The 22,130-nt window shown below is 35.2% G+C and overlaps 1 protein-coding gene across 2 annotated transcripts in view; it reads right to left on the bottom strand.

Annotated features, from left to right (window-relative positions):
- The window catches only part of TNPO1 (transportin 1), a 69,694-nt gene that overhangs the window by 14,536 nt on the left and 33,028 nt on the right, over positions 1 to 22,130 (bottom strand). For both annotated transcript variants that reach the window (XM_039729733.1, XM_039729734.1), the window contains 11 exons: positions 18,511 to 18,660; positions 15,022 to 15,128; positions 13,790 to 13,923; positions 11,440 to 11,521; positions 10,635 to 10,757; positions 10,040 to 10,158; positions 7,717 to 7,777; positions 6,912 to 7,080; positions 4,631 to 4,783; positions 3,246 to 3,471; positions 560 to 731 (listed from right to left, as the gene is read on the bottom strand). In XM_039729733.1, the coding sequence (XP_039585667.1) occupies positions 560 to 731; positions 3,246 to 3,471; positions 4,631 to 4,783; positions 6,912 to 7,080; positions 7,717 to 7,777; positions 10,040 to 10,158; positions 10,635 to 10,757; positions 11,440 to 11,521; positions 13,790 to 13,923; positions 15,022 to 15,128; positions 18,511 to 18,660 (1,496 nt within the window). The remainder of the gene's footprint in view (positions 1 to 559; positions 732 to 3,245; positions 3,472 to 4,630; positions 4,784 to 6,911; positions 7,081 to 7,716; positions 7,778 to 10,039; positions 10,159 to 10,634; positions 10,758 to 11,439; positions 11,522 to 13,789; positions 13,924 to 15,021; positions 15,129 to 18,510; positions 18,661 to 22,130) is intronic.

The raw sequence follows: 22,130 nt of genomic DNA, 5'->3' as shown, positions 1-22,130 counted from the left end.
TACTGTAAAAATATCAAGGTGGCCAGGCTCAGAGAGAGACTGAAAAACAGGTCCTTGGCTGGTGTGGGGTCCAGATGGCAAGTAAAACGGAAACAACTAAAAGTGGTTTTTTTTCTAGGGCATATATGTAATTTGACGTGCTATAGAGAAATAAAACAAGGATGCAAACATATGACACGTACATCTTCTACTAATTAATACATTTACGCTAAAAAAAAATCACCACATTTGCCTGTTATCTGTGCTTTGTCCAGATGCGGTATCTATAGTGATATCTCCTCTGAGCTAAAAAAACTTGAAGCGTGAAGAAAACCACGATGAACAGCACATTTCACAACAAATCACACACTTTTTGCTTGTTTACTCAAAATGGCAAATATTTGTGTAGTGGGAGAATTACGTGCAGTCTATGTATTTTATCTGTAAGCATGTAGCACTAATAAAAGTTACATGGAAATATCAGCATTTCTAGTTAAAACATGTAAAGCACACTACAAAAAACACTGAACAAGTTTTTCAAATATAGGAAGTTCTTCTACAGAACATAAGGTATACTCACTGGTTTATTTAGATGATGTCCTACAGAATCTGCTAGAGTTCCTATAGCATCATAAAGAATGAGCAGGTTTTTATGCTGGTATTTACTAAATGCGAAGACCAAAGTGTCAAGTATATATGCAAGATAAGGAACAAGCTCTGTACAAGCCTCCTCTTCTAGAGTAGCAAAGGCACTGAAGGACAATAAAACAGGTTAGTATCGTGGAAATAATGAAACAAGACAACCTCACAATACTCAAGCTATTTCTGTTTAAACATAAAGATGTATTTAAGTCCTCAAATCAATGTAAGATATACTTCCGAAAAGGTAATACTTAAATAACTTCGATCTTTTTTAATTGAACACAAAATCACCCAAAAGGATCCAGCTCTTACATTGTGAAGAAGAAAATTTTAAAGTATTGCCATAGGGAGTCCCGCACTTAAAAGAAAAGCATTAGCTGAAAATTTACAATACACTAACTAGAACAGAAGGAACCACAACAAAAGCTGATTGTTTAAGTTAAAAATGGAGTACTATCTTTAATGTACACAGTAGCTGCACCTAGACATTTTGATGCTGCTGTGACAGTACAATGCAAACATCACTTTGTACTGTCAGTTGTTCATGACATAGAAAAAGATATAAAAAGACATGGAAAACTAAAAGCAATACAAAGGATGAACACTTTTAGTTGCTCTTGGTCAAAGCACACATCATGACATCATGGAAACTTTTCAGCTTGTCTATCCAGTGTTTTAATAGCAGCGTTAAGGAAACCCATCCAAAATGAAACAAAATAAAAAAAAATACCCTCACACCAGAGACACTGTTTCAGACAAACATTAAGGAAAGGAAAAAAATATTGAGCTGGCCTAACTTTCTCAACAAGATTATTATTAGCTTGTGTCTGCACTAAAATGCATGCACCACTGCATGAGGTGAATGCTTCACTGTATGCTACCAAATACAGCAATGCTGGATTTTTTAACACAAGAGAACTGTGAACGCTAAATAGCTAGCTTTCTTACTTTATTTATTGAATTATTTATTTTTATTTTATTATGAAGTATTCTTTCAGAAAGGCACACAACTTGAGCAAGAAAATGTATTTCAGTAAAATATCATTCTGTGTGTTGCCAACTAAAGAAGCAGTTCCTTGAAAGTACAGAAGTGAATGTTAGACATCTGCTACTATACAGAATTTAGGAACAAAAACATACAGCATCTTTTGACAATCTTAGATTTGGTAGACATAAACAATGTATGCAACTACTCAGTGTTGGGATGAAGCTCTTTGTTGTTGTCCAAGAAGGCTCATTGTATTTCCTTATAATTAAAAAAGCTAGTGAATATGTTTTGACTTGCAACAACTCTACATTTTCCTTATGACGAAGTTTCCCAGTTTACTTATAATTGCAACAGTAATTTTTGCGAATCTCTGCTCCGAAGAAAGTATCTCTAAACATGCTCCAAGTCTGACAATGGACTTTAATAATATTTAAAAAATCAGGTGTACTGTAATTTTTAATATTTCCATTCTAGATTTCCTGGTTTTCATTGCCCATTGCACATCTGTTATAAGCACCAGGTGAGGTTATTTAACTACACCACATTTAACTACACACGGTCGTGTTCAACTAATGCAGATTTTCAGCCATGTTTTGGGCAAGGAAAGCTTGAAGAGTAGTGTAAGATTTTCCTTTGGGGATTTTTTTTTGGTTCCTTGTTTGTTTTGTTTGGCTTTTTGGGTTTTGCATTTGGGTTTGTTTTTTTTTTTAATAGAATAAATAGACAAGACATTAAAGCTACCCAAACTTGCTAGCCAAATTTTTGCAGATGTTTGGAGACAACAAGGAAACAATTTAATTCCTAAATCTTACTAAGTACATCTCACGAAGTCATCTTCATGAAATCTTCATATCTGTTCTCAGGCAAGGATATATATTCCTTTTGAGCAAACCTTAGCCCAAGAACCCTGAACTCATCCCTCTCCTTAGGCACTACTGACATTTGAGGGTGACTATTATTATTGTTATTGTTATTATTATGTTTCAGGTGATCAGAGACAGAGGTCTTGAAGAAACACTGACAGCTTGCTGTGTACACTGCACTCTGACAAAAACTGATGTAAATTTTTTTTATGCTCAAGGGAGCACACATATTCCCATTCCATTAATGTTGTGTCTGTTAATTAAGCAATTATTTTTTTTTAAGAAGTAGACATGGGGGGGAACAGAATCTCACATCCCAACATCTTGTTTCAAGAGAAAGATAACATCCCTTGAAATAATCATAACTAAAATGTTTTGGTAACACTAAGTACAAACACTGTCAGTAATCCAACGATAGGACAGCTTTCCACTGTATTCAGTTCTGACCTCGTTCAAAGACATTTTAAAAAAAGGCCAAATTTCTGGTCAATGAAACAGCATATATGGAAAGTAAGTGTTGCAAACAGCTAATTTAGAATAATAAACTACTTAAGCTGGACTCTGAAAACAAACTGCACAAGAGAAATAGACGTTAACTTTTTTCTTGTTATCACAATTTGGGAGAAAGTTGCATCTACTCCTAATTTAAGAGGAAGAATACATTAAGAGCTAGAAATGGGGTAATGCATTGACTGGTAAGGGCATGAAAATAGCTTCCCATGGGAAACAAAAGCAGTGTAATGGATAGTGATGTTTGCTTAGCTTTGGCTTACCTGCAGGCAGCTTCTTGTACTCTCTTGTTGCTATCCAAGATACGCTTTAGCAACTCAGTCATTAATGGCTTCAAGTATGTGTCTGGGGGTTGACTAACTACCCAGTGTGCATAGCGACTAAGAGTCCAGCATGTAATGGAGCGCACAAGAGCCTTTTTGTCAGAGAGGCACTGAATAAGGTGAGGGATTAGCTCTGGAAGATATGGAATCATACCCTGCATGCAGCCTGGAAAGAAAAATATAGCTATTGTAGTACCAGAATTAATGAAAAATTCCACTGTTTTCTGTTTCCTATGAGAGACATACTTTCATTCTGTATCACATGGAAATGCAACATGCAGTTAAAAATACAAATATTTTAACAAAGCAAGTCCAAAAGATTTATATAAAGTTCTAAAGAAATCTCTTGCATAAATATTAATAATAATTATTATAATAATTAAATAATTAAAACTATTATATAATAATTAAATAATCAATTAAAGTTACATTATTTTCAATTACATTTCTACTTCAGTGCTTCCGCAATCTCCAGAAATGCTTTACTGAATGTAGCACAACAAGTACATCCAAATAAAATTTCTAAAGCTTGAAGTTCCTACTTCAGTCTACTCAGAAAAAGCAAGAAAATACCAAGAGGAGAAAGACTGTCTTGACAACAAATCATTACATAAAAAAGGATTCCTTAAGAAATTAAAATTTCTAAAATCGTACCAATATTGACCAAGAATAAAAGCTGCACCCTTCAAGTCAGCAAAGGCAATAAGACACTGAGATTTACCAGAAGTACTAACTTCCACCTTGTTGGACTTCAAATCAAAACCAACTAAAACTTTTCTATTAACAGTAAAAAAAAGTATGTTCATTAGACAGTGAGGGAAAAAAAGACAATCCAGGCATGAACTCAAATCTACTTCTTCATCTTGCAGAAGCAACAGAGATGCTGGAACTTCAGGCAAATAAGAATGGAAGTTCCTCCTGTTTTAATTGGAGGACCATCTAAAAAAGGCATCTTAGTGTACTGAAGTCACAGGAGTGGTTTTCTCCATTTCTGAAAAACACTTAAAATCTAAGCCTAAAATTTATTGAATATTTACCTTCTATGAAATCAAGCTAGTATTTTGAGAGACATCAACACCCCTATACTGCAAAGTTTAGAAAAGGAGCAATAAAAAGAAATTATGTAATCTGTTTAGCCTCCCAAACGTGCATACATTTGAAAACTAAAAACAAAATAACTGCAGTCACCTATCAGTAGATTAAGAGATCAATCACTAAAACCAAACCAGCTAAGGACATATACTCTTGCTTACACTAGTAAGTTCACCCAAGCTAATTTAAAACCAATTTAAACATCCGCAACCTAATGTGAACTGTTGCCTTACCTTCAGCAATTGCGCCAAGAACAAGGATACCAGATTCTTTAACTACCCACTCGGGGTGGAAGAGCAATTCCTTTAACAGTGGCAAGATGTGTGGTAGAAGTTCATCACGAAATACATTAGCTAGGACATCTAGAGCAGCAGCAGAACATTTCCCTGAAGGGAATTAACAGTGTTAGACTCTCAGACAACTCTACAGAGAATAAATATAGGACAAAGGGTGTCTTATTTTTCTGGTCTTTCTTGCTGTTCTCAGCAGATAGCGGGACTGTGTTTTACCTCTTGTAGTTTCATATGGGCATGCAATGCTGGATCTAAACACTCCTTCCCTCCCTCTGCATCATAAGATTATAGTGTTACAGAGCATCACAAGGCTTTGGAAAATAATGCCAAAAATAACCGCATGTAACGTTTCAAGGTTTCTGAAGTAGAAAACCTAGAGCATTCCAGCCAATGCTCCTGGGGAACAAGTGCCATCTTTCACATAGTGCATGTCAGCATTTTTAAACTTTAAATATTCTAGAATTGTAATTTTATGAAAAGTTATTCTTTTAAACATACTCCTTGAGGAATGCATTTGGACCAGAAGAAACAGGGAAGCAGAACAAAAAAAAACCAAAAACAAACAAACAAAACAAAACTGGGAAGTCATATCAGAAGAAGGACAAATATACATCCTTTGACAATGTAAATTTTTAGACAAACTTTTATGAATAAAGAATGTGGAGTTGTAACACTTGCTAGTAATAAGTAACAAAAGAAATGGATTTGAAACAACTAGAAGTGGTTAATCACTGCTTATTATACAAACAGTTGTAGTTAGGCAATATAATCCTCCTTTTAACTCTGAGCTTCCAGTGGATTCTCAGTGCACCAGGAGGGAACATACTTCCACTCCATTACACTACAGAGGGATCCACTGTGCTCCTGGGCAAAGCCATAGCTCTTAGAAAGCCATTTTAATATAAATTCCTTCTTAATCTGCCATAAAGAATTGCACTGGTCTCATTAGTCAGCAATGCTTCTAATTGTAAAGCTATGCTGGTGCTTCATCTCTGTTCAAACTGGAATATAGAATACTAGATACAAAATAGGGCACACAATTCTGATTTTCAGATAATAAAAATTTTCTCAAATCCAGATAACATATGTTATTACAGATTTCTAAAGTGTTCTACTCTTTCTCTTTTAGTCCACGACTCCTGAACAACTTCAGCTTTTTCAGTTTTAATCAAAAGCATGCATCACAGGGCCCCTTATGTCATTTGAGCTCTTTTTCAGAAAATGCATATTTAAATCTGCAATCTCTACACACAGTAGTGACAAAAAGAATATAAAGAATATAAAACTACACTTTTTTCTCCAACATGCAGCTTTACAGAAACAAGCATATTTGCACACATATTTTCAACAGCAATAATTCTTCAGATATGTCTCAAAATTGTTCAGCCACAAGCCTGAATTTAAATTCACCTGTTGTGAAAACTTGTGGCCTTGGGGAAAAAGCCCTCATGTGGCTATGTCCACATCTGAAAGCATTATTCCACAATGAGTTTGTTTGCAAAGCAAATTCAAATCAGATTTGTCAGAATTTCACTAGCTATTTTCTGTCACTGAACTTAAAAAAACAGTTTGTGGTGCTCTCTTTCCTTATAACATAGCCTATTAACCTAAAGGTCTTATGACTCCCACAACAGGACATCTGAGCTCTGGTTTCCTCAGAGCCACCTCCTACCTTCACAACTAAAGTACTGTATTGAGAAAAAAATTCCTCACTGAGACAAGAAATACCTGTAAAGCCAAACTATTATCAGTAGAATGTTCACATGGAAATAAAAACAACCCAAACCAAACCAAACCCAACCCAACTTTAGAGGGAAGTCTGAAATTAAAGAAAGCATTATTAAGCCTGCTCCAGTTATCAATGTGCAAAGTTTTTTTTTTCCCCTTTTTAAACTGAATTTAAACAAGTGATACAGGATTTTTATTATTTCATAGAATTAAAATATTAAGCCTGAAAGCTCCATTGAATTGTATCAAATAAACATTTATAACTCAATCTGCCATTCAAAATAACATGGCTTTTGCCAATACAGTTATAAAGTCAAAGTGTCATCTCAAAGGCTCCCCCCTCCAATAAACCCACCAATTATGTCAGCAGATAATTATTTTTGTAGTCAAAAAGCCTTGGTATTCCTTATATACAAACTTGTCTTTTTACTGTGGTGCTTGTATTACGCAAGTAGCTCTTGTTCAAAGCATTTCACACATTACTTTCACCTACTTAAATTCCAGTCAGAAATAGTATCATCATCATCAAGTTCATCATCATCATCGTCATCATCTTCAATACCATCTTCTTCATGTTGCTGAGCCACCGTCTTCGAACGATGGAAACGAGGCCTTATATCCTGCTCACTATCGGGAATAGCTTCATCTTCTTCAACATCCCCCTGCCACCAAATTGTTTTATTAGATAAACTAGTCCAACTGTATTGCTTAAGGAAGTTAAAAATGTAATTTTAGTTCAAGATTTTGTAAGTGTATAAAAGATCCACATCCCACCTGAGCTGCTCATCTAAAAATGCCACTGTTTTTGTGTTCTACTGCTGCATTTACCAGAAAAGCAATAGAAAGATACAAGGAAAAGAGGTATGCACACCCCCAAAGTAACCTTCTTGTTAAGAAATTACTCAATAGGAATGAAATAGAAAGAGGTGATTGAGAAATTTTGATACACAGACATAAGCAGTGATGGAAAAAGCCATGTATTCAACCTGGAAGGCATTAGAATTAGTTCTGAAGATTTTTTTAATGCTGAATTCTTGCAGTAGCTCATGGTAATAGTATCCCAGCTCTGCCTAAATTGTGTGGGAGAGGACTGGGACAAACCAGGAGAGCCACACATCAATTTCCAACAAACACATCAGTTGCATTTAATATTTGGAATGGCATACTTTGTCCCAGAAAGTTAATTCTCCACTGAAGAGATTGTAGGCTGGGTCTGCCCACTCTGACCTGAATCATTCTGATTTATAGGTTAGAACCTAACCAACTATTCCGACAGACTAAAAGAAACAGATGCTCACCTTCAAAAGAATAATATCAATCTCTGAGTATTTCATACCATTTACCAGCACAGGTATCAGCCTACAAAGAAATATTTACACATATTAAAATAACACATAGAAAAAGCAAAAGAGTTGGAATTTACATGGGACATCATTTTGGTTGTAACCCTCACCTCCCAACTCAAAAGAGAAATACCTTAGCCTGATAAAAGAGCTATTACCTAAACCAAGTTCCATGTCATAAGATTCATCAATACTTTGTAATGAAGAAAAAGTGTTATTTCAAATTACAAACTTTAAAATAGAAGTAGGCCAATGGCACAACTGATGAATTTATTTGGAAGCACCTTTCAGAAATTACATCTATAGGTTTTCAGTAAGATCTCAAACTCCCATAATATGCATGATAGGTTGACTCTTGCAAATAGTACTTGTCACTTTATTTACTTGTCGATGAAGACTCTACCTCACTACAGTTAAAGATGGAGTACCTAACTACATTAATCTCTCCTATCAACTCATGATTACTTCAGTAAGACAAGCTTTCAGCATTGCAGAAATCTTGACTAATCCATATGAAGATTTACTTAATTATTAAACTGGTTATGGCTACAGGGCTCCAATTGTACAGATGTACAGCTAAAAAAGTACTAAGGAAAAGAGCCAAATACTTCCCATTAAAACACGTTCACCACAACAAAAGAAAAAATGCGTAAGAATATACAAGCCAAATGAAACTAATAACCATGGATGAGCAACAGCAACAGATTCAACCTTGCTATATTCTGCAGGTGAGGATTGTTTTTGAAGGTATCAGGCTTGCTGTAATAGTCACACACTGCAGTGCCACATTATGTTCTAAACTTTAAATGAAGGAATAAACATTATCACCAATTCACTGGCATTTCTGCAGCATACTTTGTGAAGTATTTTATTAGAAAGTCCACAGGCATAAAATGGAACAGATATTAGAAACCACATGAAAAAGCTAAAGAAGTGTCTCTCCCACTTTTAATTTAACATACAAAATTTTAAGATTATTAAGTACTGACAAGCTTATATAGCTCCCTAGTCAAACAGGATTCACCAACAAATAACTTGCCTTAAATACACAACAATGAAAGATCATGGGGAAAACATGATGTGACTCTTAATAATTTATTTTTCTAGAAATTTAAAAGCTTTTCTAAAAAATTAATATGAGGTTGTTGCCTTTCAAGGAACTTTCAAGTTCCAAGGTTCATGTAGGCCAAAAGAGATTTAATACTAGTAGTTGCTAACTACATGGTGTGTGTTGAGAATGTGTGCTTATGTAGTACCATTCTTCTGCCTTTGGAACTACAAAAGTAGGAATTAAATCAGACCATTTTGAAATTTAAAAATAATTTCTTGTAACACTTATTCTCCTGGTTTTAACTCCCAGTCTTTCTCTACAACAGTACACGTTTTAATCTCAATTTTCTACTTTTTAATTGGTTAGGAAAACCAAATTTTTTTTTTCTATTTTAGTTACTTCACACCTATAATGCTATTTTCTGCTGAGAAGGATGTGTGTCCTGTCATTCTGTTCTTCCACTCAAAATCCTGAGACAACTCTGACCATACTTAAAAAGTCTAAAAGAACTAATTTCCTGTTGTAAAAGATTTCAAATTAGTCTGGAGGAAGTTGCAAGCTCTGTTGCAAACAAAAAGACATTTACACTATACACATGGATATTTACTCCCATTCAATCAAAGATCTATCTCTCAAAGCATAGGAAAACTTTTTGAAACTTTGAAGAAGTAGGTTTTGAAACTCAAACTGTTATCAGGCTGCAGAAGTATGCAGGAACAAATTGTACAGGCTTTCTTCAAGTTAGCTTGTAAGAGTAATTGATACAAAATTGATTTCTAAATCCAAGCTGCGTCATTTTGTTTTATGCTCTTTTTAAAATGAACAACCCTTTGCATGACAATGCACACTGAAGCACTGCACAGACATGCCTACATAGCAGTAGTCAAGACAACATGTTCATGGTACACCAGATATTACAGGTAATGTCACATGGAGTTGTTCACTTAAGTGCATTTTACCATATCTTTGCATTCATGTGAAGTGTAACAACTTGTTAAATTCGAGGCAAGCACTAAAGTGACACAGTTTAATTGTTTCTGGAGTTCACTGGGTCTGAAACCCTCAGAAGTCTTTTCAATTTTACTATGCACAAGAACTACCTATGGAATTCTTCTAAGCACACTGCAAGCCATGTACACTACCTATATGAGTATCCATGAACAAGTCAACTGAAATTTTAACAGGACTGTCTGAAAATAAGGATGAGCTCTAATTCTTGATACTTACTTAGTAAGATGCCGACATAATACCTCTTTACAAATTGGCTGTTCAGCCAAAGTCAGCCAAAATTCACATGCCTCCAGAGCCACATTTTCATCTTGGTCCTGGGTCCTTTGAAGCATGTACTACACAATATAAAAATAAATTACTTGCATAAAATAGAACATTTACATTAGAACCTTTTCATTACCAGCTCAAAGAGCATCTCAGCAATATAAAATAACATGCTTTATCCTGGTTATGGTCAACATACCCAAAAAAAGTGACAGCTTCAATGTGTAAACTGGAGCAGTTTCAGCATTAGTGCTAGGTTTTTAACATAATCTTCCAACTTAGGCTCAAGCAATGCCTGGCTGTGATCCCAGGCATTTTGGGATAATTGATTTAATGAAGAATAAACAACTGCCATATGCACTGCCAGTCAAACACAATGTCAATTTGCAATTAGATAAGAATAATGTTTTGCTATCTCAGTCTTAAAGGGAAACAAAGATCTAGCAAGTGCAAGAGCAACACACCTGTTCTGATAAATGCTTTCAATTTATCATTTCTGCAATGTCAAACAGGGGAATCCGCAGAACATCGAGGAAATGAGACTCACCTCAACTATACTAATCATATGAGGAAGGAGGCGATCCATTCGAACTTCCAGCAACATTACAAGAGCACGGCAAACATTTTTGCGTACTTCAGGCTCCTCATCACCAGCCAGCGCAAAAAGATTCTGTTGGAAAGTAGTATCAGTTGAAAAACCTCAATTCATCACGTTCAACTTGTATTAGAATTGACATTACTGACTGACTAAAGGAGATAGATGTACCTCTGTATTTGCCCAACACACACTTTAGAATACTATTTTATTTTTTAAAGACATATGGGTCAGCAAATTAACTCTTCAGTCTTTCAGTGTATGTTTTTATACATAAATATGACACTGTGTATTAACACTGGCACAAAAACAGTACTTCAGGATTATATTTGCTCCTAATATAAACTGTGTCACTACATAAGAGGAGCAAATAAAATACTCTAGAGAACACAGAACCTTCTCATCCAAGGTCAATAACAGTACTCAGACAGGCAGACAGGCCCAGTGACATGCACTTCTCAGGACAGGTAAGGGACAGACTGCTGCCATTACTTTTGCACCTTTACACAACAAGAGCGTTTCCTACTTAGGAAAAGGAAACACCTTTTGAAATACACCTACTTCTTTTGCTTACAGTGTGATTAGCTCTGAGCACAAGCATACAGAGTGAACTTCAATCCATGAGGGCTTAAGGTAAGAATGGGCAATAAGAAATGGAGAGTTTAGGGGTAGAGGTGATGGTAAAACATAGTTCAAACCTCTTGATAAATCAGATAGGCAATTTGACTTAAACCTCCATCCAAGAATACACACCCACCTCAATAAAAGAATCTATGTGCAACATAAGAGCTTGAGTTCTGCTGATGATAAATTGATTGACACATGCCACTGCATGAGACCTACAACAGAAACAGTTAAAATATGTAAGTTTCATGAGTTAAAAACATTTTTAACATGTACTCAGGCATCAAAAGCATAAACAAAATATCTTCAAAAACAACAGAGAATAAATCTATGCATCAGTAGCATTACCAAGAAAAATTACTAAACTACATTTTAAGTGCTGCCTTATACTTTGATATACCTAATAAATATTTAAAAATAGAGTATTCACTAAGTAGGCTAGGATGACTACAACTGGCATATTTTTTTCTGAACAGTATGTATGTTCTCTTTCAGCATCTTATGCTGTGATCTTCTCAGACAATAATAATTCCATACAAGTCAATATGGTGGTATTTTAGCTTGACCTTCTTCGCTGTTAAGTATGCAACTGTCTTTGCAATATGTTTACAATTCACTGAGACCAGAATGTATTCACAATACAGATGTAGTCTAGAACAAAAACACACCTGTAGTTGGATACATACTAAAACACTTGTGGAAGAAACATTCTAAGAAGCTAAGCACTGTCCTTCTATTCGATTTCATGCAAAACCATTACTTTCAGGTCTTTTTCATTCTCACACGCAAAGTCAAATTCTCAAGGCAGAGACACAAGGCAAAACTACCTGTAGAACCCCTTGAAGATTCATTACAGTATTTTTACTACTGTAACTTCAAATTTCTATTCTGTTTAGACATTTCTTGGAAGACTGTGTGATAAAACATTGTTCAAAAATTGTCTTTTGATACATTTAAAGCATTGCACTGATGTTACTAGTCCTCTTCGTACCTCAGCACTATGTATTGAAACTAGGCTGTGGGTAGCCAGGCAGCCTTTAAACTTGAAAATGGTTTAAGTGTCAAAGCCATGAACATAGCAACACAGGAAAAAAGTGAAAGACTGTGAAGCGTGGTAAGGAAAAAAGCACGTTTTTCTGCCTCTCTCCCAGCTCCAGAGAATTATTAAGTTTATCTTTCCACAAAACCAAGTTCACACTTTGTTTCATAATTTCCTTAGTGAGCATCTTTCATAGATTTCTTTCTAAACTCTACTAGAATCCTATCATTAGTCTTGGTCTTCACTATCTACTACTCTTGGCAATAAAGAATTACCACTTTAAAGCTGTCAAATATAATTTTCAAAGAGAAGCTAAAACACATTTCACAGAAATACAAAGAATTGTAGAATGGCTGAGGTTGGAAAGCACCTCTGAAATTCATCTGGTCAACACCTGTGCTCAAGCAGGCCCAGCTACAGCCAGTCGCCCAGTCCAGCTGGCTACTGAGTATCTCCAAGGAGGAAGACTCCATCACCTCTCTGGGTAACCTGCGCCAGTGATTGGTCATCCTCCCAGTAAAAAAGCTGTTTTCTGATATTCAGAAGGAACATTCTGAGTTTCTGTTTGTGGCCACTGCCTCTGGTTCTGTCACTGGGCACCAATGGAAAGAGCTGGTCCCTTTTTTTATCTCCCTCTCTTCAAGTATTTACACATGTTGGTGAGTCCCAACTCTCTTGGCCTTTCCTGATATGGCCTTTTGCTGGAGTCTTTCCAGTATATCCATGCGTCTCTTGCACTGAGGAGTCCAGAACTGGACTTAGTATTTCAGGTGTGATCTCACCTGGAAGATGAAGGTAAGGATCACCTCCCTTAAACCAGGTGGCAATACTCAAACCCAGGATACCATTAGCCTTCTTTGTGGCAGGGGCACTCAGTTGGCTCAATTCAGGGTAAAAGCCAGTGTTCTTTGTAATGAATACTAGCAGTAACAATTTAATTCTGGAATTTTTCTTTTATACTGTTACTTTGGAGAGATTAATATAGTTTTACAGTGAAGGGATGATGAATCCATTTGATTTGATTCAGCTGGAAGTTCAGTTAAATGCAGAATTTTTTCTTCTGTCAGAACTCAGAAACTTTTGTCAGCAAAAGAATTTTCACTCTTCCATTGTTGAAGCCGTTACAAAAGGAATATAAAATTGTTATTTCTAATCAGAATAATAAGTTCTAAACACAGCACTGAATTTTTTGTAATAATAAGCAAAAACTTAAAAGAAGCTATTTGATTTTCAGAATCATTGACCGATTGTATGAAGAGTTAAAATTCTTGTACTAACTATGAAGACAAATATGAAAATTACTGATGCATGGAATCTCTGTGGGTTTCTGCGGGATCATTTAAAAAAGCTAAGCAGGTTTTAAATAGATCTACAAAATAGCAGCCTTGCTGCTAACATAAATAGAATTTTAACAAGTAACTGTAAGTACAACTCATAAACCTACCGTATTTTTGGGCTGCTGTGCTTGAAGAACTGCAAGAACTTAGGTATCATGATATTGAGTGGCCGGTCCAACACATCACTATCTAAAATTTCAGCGGAATCTTCACAAATCTTCTGAAGAGCACCAAATGCACCCTGTTTAAAAATGAATAAACAAATAAGTGTCTTCTTTTGCATTCTGAAGAAAACAAAATTTAAGACTTCATATAGAATGGGAAATTTTAGCACAACATAGTAAATGCAGCCAGTTAATAGTGTAAATGCAGATAACTAATTATTGATTAAACTGAAATATCCTTGAAGGCATTTTATTTAAACCAGCATTGAGCATCTGTCAGCTCTCAAGCTAGGAGAGTCAGCAATGACTAAGTGATAATTTTAGTTTGATTTGATGCTTATCTATCCAAATATATTTGGATAGAAAGAACACTTAAAAGCTAATTTTTATTTGAGAAGTAAGTAGAATGAGAAGAAGTACCCAAATCAATTGCATATATAATTGTATTTCCTTTCATAATTCACTATGGGACAAAAGAGAGATATAGTCATTTGAGTTTCATTTTCAAATGTGAAGTTTTTTTGCAGAGAGAAAAAAAGTACAAAACTCTACACAACAGTGTGGCATCTTGGATCAGTTGTCTCTGAAGTTCACTTTGTAATTCATGTTTCAAACTTCCATGGAGATGTTATTAAGAAATTCAAATGGTGTGATCACAATCTTAATTATTTTACATCAGACATAGCTTTATATTTTTTCTGCTAGTTTAAAACTGTTATTTACTTATTTCTCTTCATACAGACTGAACAAAACAGTTCATTTCACCTTGATATAGCAGTTGATCACTCTTGCAGGCTAAATTACAAGAAGAATGAACAATACTTTTACGTAAGTCATTATTCAACATCAGCTTCATGATGCTAATGGTGCCTAAAAGATTAGGCATCACAGACCAGTAATTTCAGGAGACTTCTGAGCTGAGATATGATTATCTATCTGGAATCTTATTCTACTTTTATGCAAAGAAAATCAATTTGTTTGAATGAACAATAAGAACATGAACCACAGGTAGAAGAAAAAGTATCAAATCTGAACCACCATTTTGCAAGGAGAACACATAGGCATGCATAAATACAGACAGACATACACACAATACATATAAATAGTGTCCCCAAAGAGAGGAAAAAATAATGAAAATCAGATGATACTCTTCTATTTTCTATAAATCTCCTTACCTCACAGGTATTGTAATCTTCAGAATCCAACAGGCTGCAAAGCTTTGGCAGGAGTTCAGGCCAATTCTGTAACTCCCCTTTTGAGGCAATGGTTGTTATCAGAATGCCTAAAAGAAACACAAGAATGGAAAAAATGACATCTCACATGCTTTCACTTCTTTCATATAAATTTTTCATATTTTTCTCCTCTCAAATATCTAAAAAGCTAAGAAAGTTATGGTTTTGTTAAGGACTGGCTTGCATAAAAAGAGGAAGTACATTTAATTGCAAATGTTATTTGAAGGGCTTTGAACAGCAAAGGTGGGTTGCTCCTTCCTGCTTGCCATGAAGGGCTCAAGTATTAGAAATCAAACACCAAGTAACTTCACTAAAGGAAATTATAATTTATAACATTTATACATCTGTATAATTAATAACACAGCAGGCCAGCTTTGGCTCTAAACTCGCTAAACACAATACAAATCTGGACCATTAATAAATACAGAGTATCCACCTCAAGTGACTTATTTTTTTTACTATGATATAAAAGCATGAATGTGGGAATCTGCCATTCAATAAATGTACAACCTAGTGATAAATTACATGTTTACAACTTTATTGTGTTTACGCAAAACATTAAGGACACATTCTAAGACCAAGATACCTACTAAGAACTTAAACACTATGGTAGGTCATCCAGTTAGGAGCTGTGAGAGCCAACAAACAGACAGGTCAGCCCAAAGAATCACTAATTCTGTTTCTAGCACATATAGAAATCCTGTGGAAAAACTAATTAGATGACAGGGACAGAGAAAGCTACTTATAAAGAAGGACTGAATTTGTATGAGTCCATTTTGCCTCAATGCAAAATGCAACAGCTAGCACAATCCTTAATGCTACTGGCAGTTACTTCTAGTAAGTATAAACAGAGAAGAACTCAACACTACTACAAGTAATCTCCCAAGCAAAAAGTATTGGAAAAAGTTTCCCAAGCTTTTTCCTTGAGCTACTCGCAATATATCATTTTTTTTGGAATAAAATGCTAAAATTCTGGTAAAATACAAAAGAATAAAGGACAACACTACAGAATAAAGGACATCCTGGACAGGACATACAGTAACTAATAAATATTTTGCATTATTTCTTTGATGCAATATGCTGGATCTTTTCAAGGTCCTAGAACTGGTTTCAGAGGATGAAATGGTCTGGCATGCAATTCAGACCATACATGGCATTATAAACTTTCTGTACAGATGGTGCTTTGCCTCTGTAACCCCTGAAGCTGATTTCTGAACTCCTTAAGAACTCCTTTTAAAAGGTGAACTTTGTAACAAAATTCCCCCTTAAAGGGCAATCGTTAGCTTTCAACCTCCTCCCACAGTGAAACTCTCCAGTTCCTCCACTATTTTCAAATACTTAAACTATTTTCCCTTCTTGCTTTCAATCAGGAGCTATACTAAGGTCCTGCCCAGACTAGAGTCCCTAGAAAGTTTTAAGAACAGTTACAGACACTTTCTTAAGAGATGCATTTACATCCTGGTAGATGTGTGAGTCCTCAACAAAGGCAGCTTCAATCTATATTTTAAAATTAGCACATGGGGTTTTAAAACCTATACAGCTGGTTAACAGCACAGAGAAGACACACTATGTTACTCACTTAGGGATTAGAATAAGGACAAGCTAAGTAAGGATAAAACAATGTGCAGTTATCATTTGGTCTCAAGACGTGCTCATTCTCGGCAAGGTGGCTTCTGAAGATGGGATTAACCAGTTTGTCTCCATCTGGGCCAAAAGGTCTGATTAGCACTAGATACTAGAGACCACAAAGGAGAGTGAATAGTGCATTAAACCTTCTCTGATGTCATTTTGATGTTCTTGCTCTCAGAATTCCTGAGATTTTATGTGCAATTGACTCATTAAATTGACAGTGCTTGAACTGCAAAAACACATACCCAGCAGAAAGAGCAGCTCTAATCTCCACCTGCCAAATCATGCTAAGAAGGAAGTCTAGGTAGGTAGTAACCTCTTTACACTTCACTACTACCAAGAATCCAGTGGGTATCAGACAGCTACAAGGATCCAGCAATTCAAACAGAAAGGTGTCAAACACATGCGAAACGGCAACACTTATGCAAGCATGCAGTTCATCAGCTGCTATTCATTTTAAGATTTCATATATGCTTAATAATCCCTGCAAAGATCACTTAAAGCTGAACAATAATTAAGGTACTAATCCACAAGCATCTCCTATCAGGAAAAATTAAAGAGTAACTTCTTGAAAACAAACAACCCCTAACTCCCTCAAAAAAATACCCCACAGACCATTACCAAACAACCCTAAGATAACAAACCAAATGGAGCTGGAATACGTTCCTTAGCTAGTTCCACTGTACTCCACTAAGAACTCCTATGAACAAAGAAGTAAGCATGACTTCTAAAACCTGAAGTTCAAAGACTACCTGCGACTCAAAGACTTATTTCTACTCTCATTAGGAATTTAGTCTTTAATAGAATTCAGAGTAAAGCAGCTTCACAACTGGCAAGACAGCAGGAAATTACTCCAAGAAATTAGTAATTTTCTCAAGACTTTAGTCCCTAAACTGAATGCCTGGAGAAGGAATCCTATAGAAAAAGCAAATGATTCTGAATAGTAACTGGTAGATTATTTTATCTAAGAGAAGTCATCTGAGAGAAGCTGAATTTCTTTCTGAACTGACACCCATACCCACTTTCAGTATTCAAATACATATTTTATTTTTTCTAGTTTTTAAGCAGACCAGGAAAATTACTACAACATTGGAGGAAATCATATTATCAAAGAACACAGAGAAAAGCAACTTTACCTTGAACTAAGCAAAAAAATACAAATATACATATTTTATGAAAGAGATATATTAAGACAAGGTATTTATGAAATCAAAAATTCATGTAACAAATAAAATTTCGCACTGGAACTAGATCACCTTTAAGGTCTCTTCTGAGATCATTTCAAGATTTTATGATACTATGAAATTCTGTACACCACACTTACCTACTGCTTTCTTGCAGAAGCTCTTTTGTGCACAGGATGATGATCTCCTGAGTGGATGTGTGTATATGTGCATACAGGGGATGGGGAGTAGAAAATCAGCTAACAGAAGCATTTCATTGATGCAATCAGAGCATAGCAATAGCTCTTAAGTCAGGTCTTTACAGTAAGTCAGGTCTTTACAGTGTTCCTCTTTTTAGGTATATAAGCTGGCAGCAAGCTCAATTTAGGAAGATTCAAATCTTACATTTCAAGAAATATGAACTGAATTTCTACATCACTTCTAAGATAACAGGAATCTAAAGCATGACATATTTATATTTACAATAAAGAAAAATTTCATTGAAACATGGTGAGGTTGTGACAATTCTGAGAAACAAAAAATTTTACTAATTTAGTAACTCTTTGTGCCTCTACTACAGCTTTTACCCATATCAGAAACACTTTCAGTATGCAGAGGACAGCATTTAGAACAAACTTACCTACAGTAGCTCTAATTAAGGGGGAGGAATCACCAATGTTGTTCAGACATTCACTTTTAATGAAGTCAGTTACCCCATTCGGAAAGTTGTGAAAATGTGCTTTTACATTATTCTTCAAGATTAGACCACTCAAGGAACGTGTTGGCTCATCTGCAACAGAAAGTAATTACAGGCAATTTTCAATCAGCTCAAAAAAATAAAACAGATTTCCAGAAAATGCAACAAGATCAAAGCTTATATATAGATATTAATCTTCATTTCCTTATCTCTCCTCCAGCTACACCCATCAATTTACCCAGCAAACCTTTTCAGGTTCAGAGTACACAAATTAATCACCAACCATATAAAGTTCAACAAGGGTAAGTGCCAGATTCTGCGGCTGGGAATGAGGCAACCTTGGATGTGCAGACACACTGGGAAATGACATGCTGAAAAGCAGTACTTGGTGATCCTTGTTGGTCCCTTCCAACTCAACATACTGTGTGATTCTGTGATACATTATTTCTGTTTATACAAAGTTAGAATATTGTATTACAAACTTTACATTTTAAGAGAAAGTTTTGAATAGACATATAAACAAAGACAGATCTGAAGTCATGCGATACAAGAAACTCTATTGAAGATGTTTGTCAGCCAAAGACATTCAGACATTTTGATTATACTGATAGGCTCGCTACAATACTCTTACTATAAAGAACTGGTGACAAACCCAGTTTCACCACAGTAGGATATGGACATGATGTAGGGACTGTGTAGTAAAAATTCTACCCCTATTTCTACAAGAATATAGTGTTCAATTTTTCTAAGAAGGGACTTCAATACCTTCAGAAATGAAAATGCTGATCTATTAAATTCATAATTAGAGGAAGCAGGAAAAAAAACTCTTTAGACAATGTTAACAGGAAAATGTTACACAGTATGAGCTAAAAAATAAATGCAACCATAACTGACCTGAATTGAGTAAGAATTTAAGTTCACGCAACAGTTTTGAGTTCTGTTCACTGAGCTTTCTCTAAGTTACTGGGCCAAGTAGAGGAATGGAAAAAGAATCGTCTAGATTTTTCATTTCTAGTGGAGTAGATTCATGTTTCATTCTTAACGAAGGGCATGAGTAACTTGGTATTACATCTGACATATGCTGAAAGCTAAAGATCTGAATGTTCTATACAGAAGGGGTTAGTTTACAGTATAAAACAAATTTAAACTTCGTTTACAGCAACCCTAATAGCACTGGAAGCTAATTTTAATCAGTATTTTAGCCACTTGTTGAATTTTTTCTGTGAAGTCCTCATTTGAGCAAAATAAAGAATTCCTTTGTGCCAAGAATTAGTCTATACATGGACCTATTCTAGCCCTTCAAAACTATTATTAACTTAACAGAAATAAGCAAAATAAGAGATACAACTTTCAAATACAAAGTACTTTCAAACTACAGCTACCGCATCACAACACCAAGACTCTTACAACACTGCAATGTCTGACCAACAGCTGACTGACATTGAACACTTTATACCAGTTAGAAGAGAAACAGCTTTTCAGAAGAAAGGGGATTGTATGGCTGATCAGAAATTAAAATTAATTTTAATCAACTGATTTTGAGAGCCAAAACCAGAGTGCCTTCATAGTCTTTTTCATCTTGTCTTTTATGTACATATTTCCATTCTAAAGAAGCATTAGCTAGAATGCTCGGGAACTACAAAGGTATTGATATAGAAACAAACACATCCTTTAGAATTCAGTAACTTTATAAACCAGGAAGCCATCCAATGAATATATATTTGAGACAGTTCTACAACTTTACCTACACTATATGATTTAAATGCCAACTTCCAAACAACATAAAAAATAAAACTCACTTCACTTGCACAACACTACATTTGCCAGCACCTCTTCTGGGAGTAGCAGGGGAAAAGAGGGCTTATTATTTTAAATAAAAAAACTAAAGATGGTATGCATGCACAAACTTCTCTCAACCTCACAACTCAGTTGTGAGTCATCACAAGTATTACTACAGTTACTTCACAAGTCAAATCAAATAATTTTGAGATAGTCTCTAAATTAAAAGTAAAATCTTGACATCAATTCCTGCACCAGTAAAGTACATTGAACTCTGATTGCTTTACATAACTGTCATCAATTGGTAGGTACACACACCTTTAAGAAATTCAGTCATTCATAAATTATTATAATCATTTAAAATTGTGCCTGGGGAGAAAAGAAGCCAAAGCAGACCCTCTTTAATTTCCATGTTTTAAAACTTTTGCAAACCCATTATTGTTAACTGCCATAGACACCAAATACAATAGTTACTGTAACTCTTTATCATCTAGCATTATGTTCTTGGTGTGAAAGAAATCAGTAAGAACCAAAGTCTGATTAGAATATAGTAGTCTCGTCACTATTAGGACAAACTCTAGAATGAAAATATTAAACACGGCATTACGGAAAAACATTAACCCAATAGAATGCCTGTCTACAGCTACAAAAGGGACAAAGCAACAGCTTCAATTTAATCAAGGAGAGATACACACGTTATTAAGTTACTTTTGTCAAAACCAGACAGATTAGTCAACCAGTTTAGATAAAAATAAAGATCACACGCAGGTGAAACTTCAGGACCATTTCTTTTTCTTCACAAACTATTCTATGGTATGCAGAAGTATGAAATATCTTTAATCCATTCTTTTAGCCAAGAGAACAGAAAAACTATTCTTCATAGAAAGTCATTATCCCACACATCTGCAACAAAGATTTCATGGGATTCATAATGGAAGTGGTACCTCTGACAAATGAAAAAGAAGTAACAAAATGAGAAAAAGAAGAAAAATTTTTAAAAAAGGAAAACCAATTATCAAAGGTTTGAGAGGTGACAAGCAGAAATAACAAAGGACTTAGTGCTAAATGAACACCAACCACTTGAGGCAGACAAGCAGCCCAGAATCTGATATCCAAGCATTAATATAAATAAAGATATAACACTGCATCTTAAAGTCTTAGTTGTAGCCATGATATTTTATGAAAATTCCTCTGCTAGGATTTTTCCTGTCCTGAAGAGCTGAGAGCCTCAGGAAAGAAATGTAAACAATAACTACCTGCTGCTGTGGAATGCAACAGGTGCATCTTCCATTGGGCCATGTTGACTGTTTTCAATTAATGACCAATCACAGCCACCTGTGCCAAGGCTGTGAGCAGTCACAGGATTTTGTTATGCATTCCTATTCTATTCTTGTCTTTGTAACCTTCTGATCTTCTTCTCTCTATGTTCTTTTAGTATAGTTTTAATGTAGTATTTTAATATATTATATAACATAATAAATCAGCCTTCTGAGAAAAATGGAGTCAAGCCTCATGTCCTCACACATGGGGTGTTCACCTCAACACTTAGTTTAAGAAAAAAATTTCAGATATGACTGGACAAGGTTATTTATGGAATCCAGACTGTTCAACTTAACAGTTACACTGTCAGAAGACAGTGATATAGTTCTGGATAGAATTCTTGCTGTTACATCAAAATTACAGGCAGATGGCTTAAGAGCTGAGTAAGACACCCCTCTGTCTTCATAGATTTTGTGACTAGTTCTGTCAGCCATATGCTTCTCCCATCAAAAAAGTTTACAGTC

Source organism: Passer montanus, unplaced genomic scaffold (genome assembly GCF_014805655.1).
Source record: "Passer montanus isolate IOZ18808 unplaced genomic scaffold, ASM1480565v1 scaffold7, whole genome shotgun sequence".
NCBI lineage: Eukaryota > Metazoa > Chordata > Aves > Passeriformes > Passeridae > Passer > Passer montanus.
Note: the sequence above shows the minus strand (reverse complement) of the source record. Positions and strands in the feature narration are given on the sequence as shown.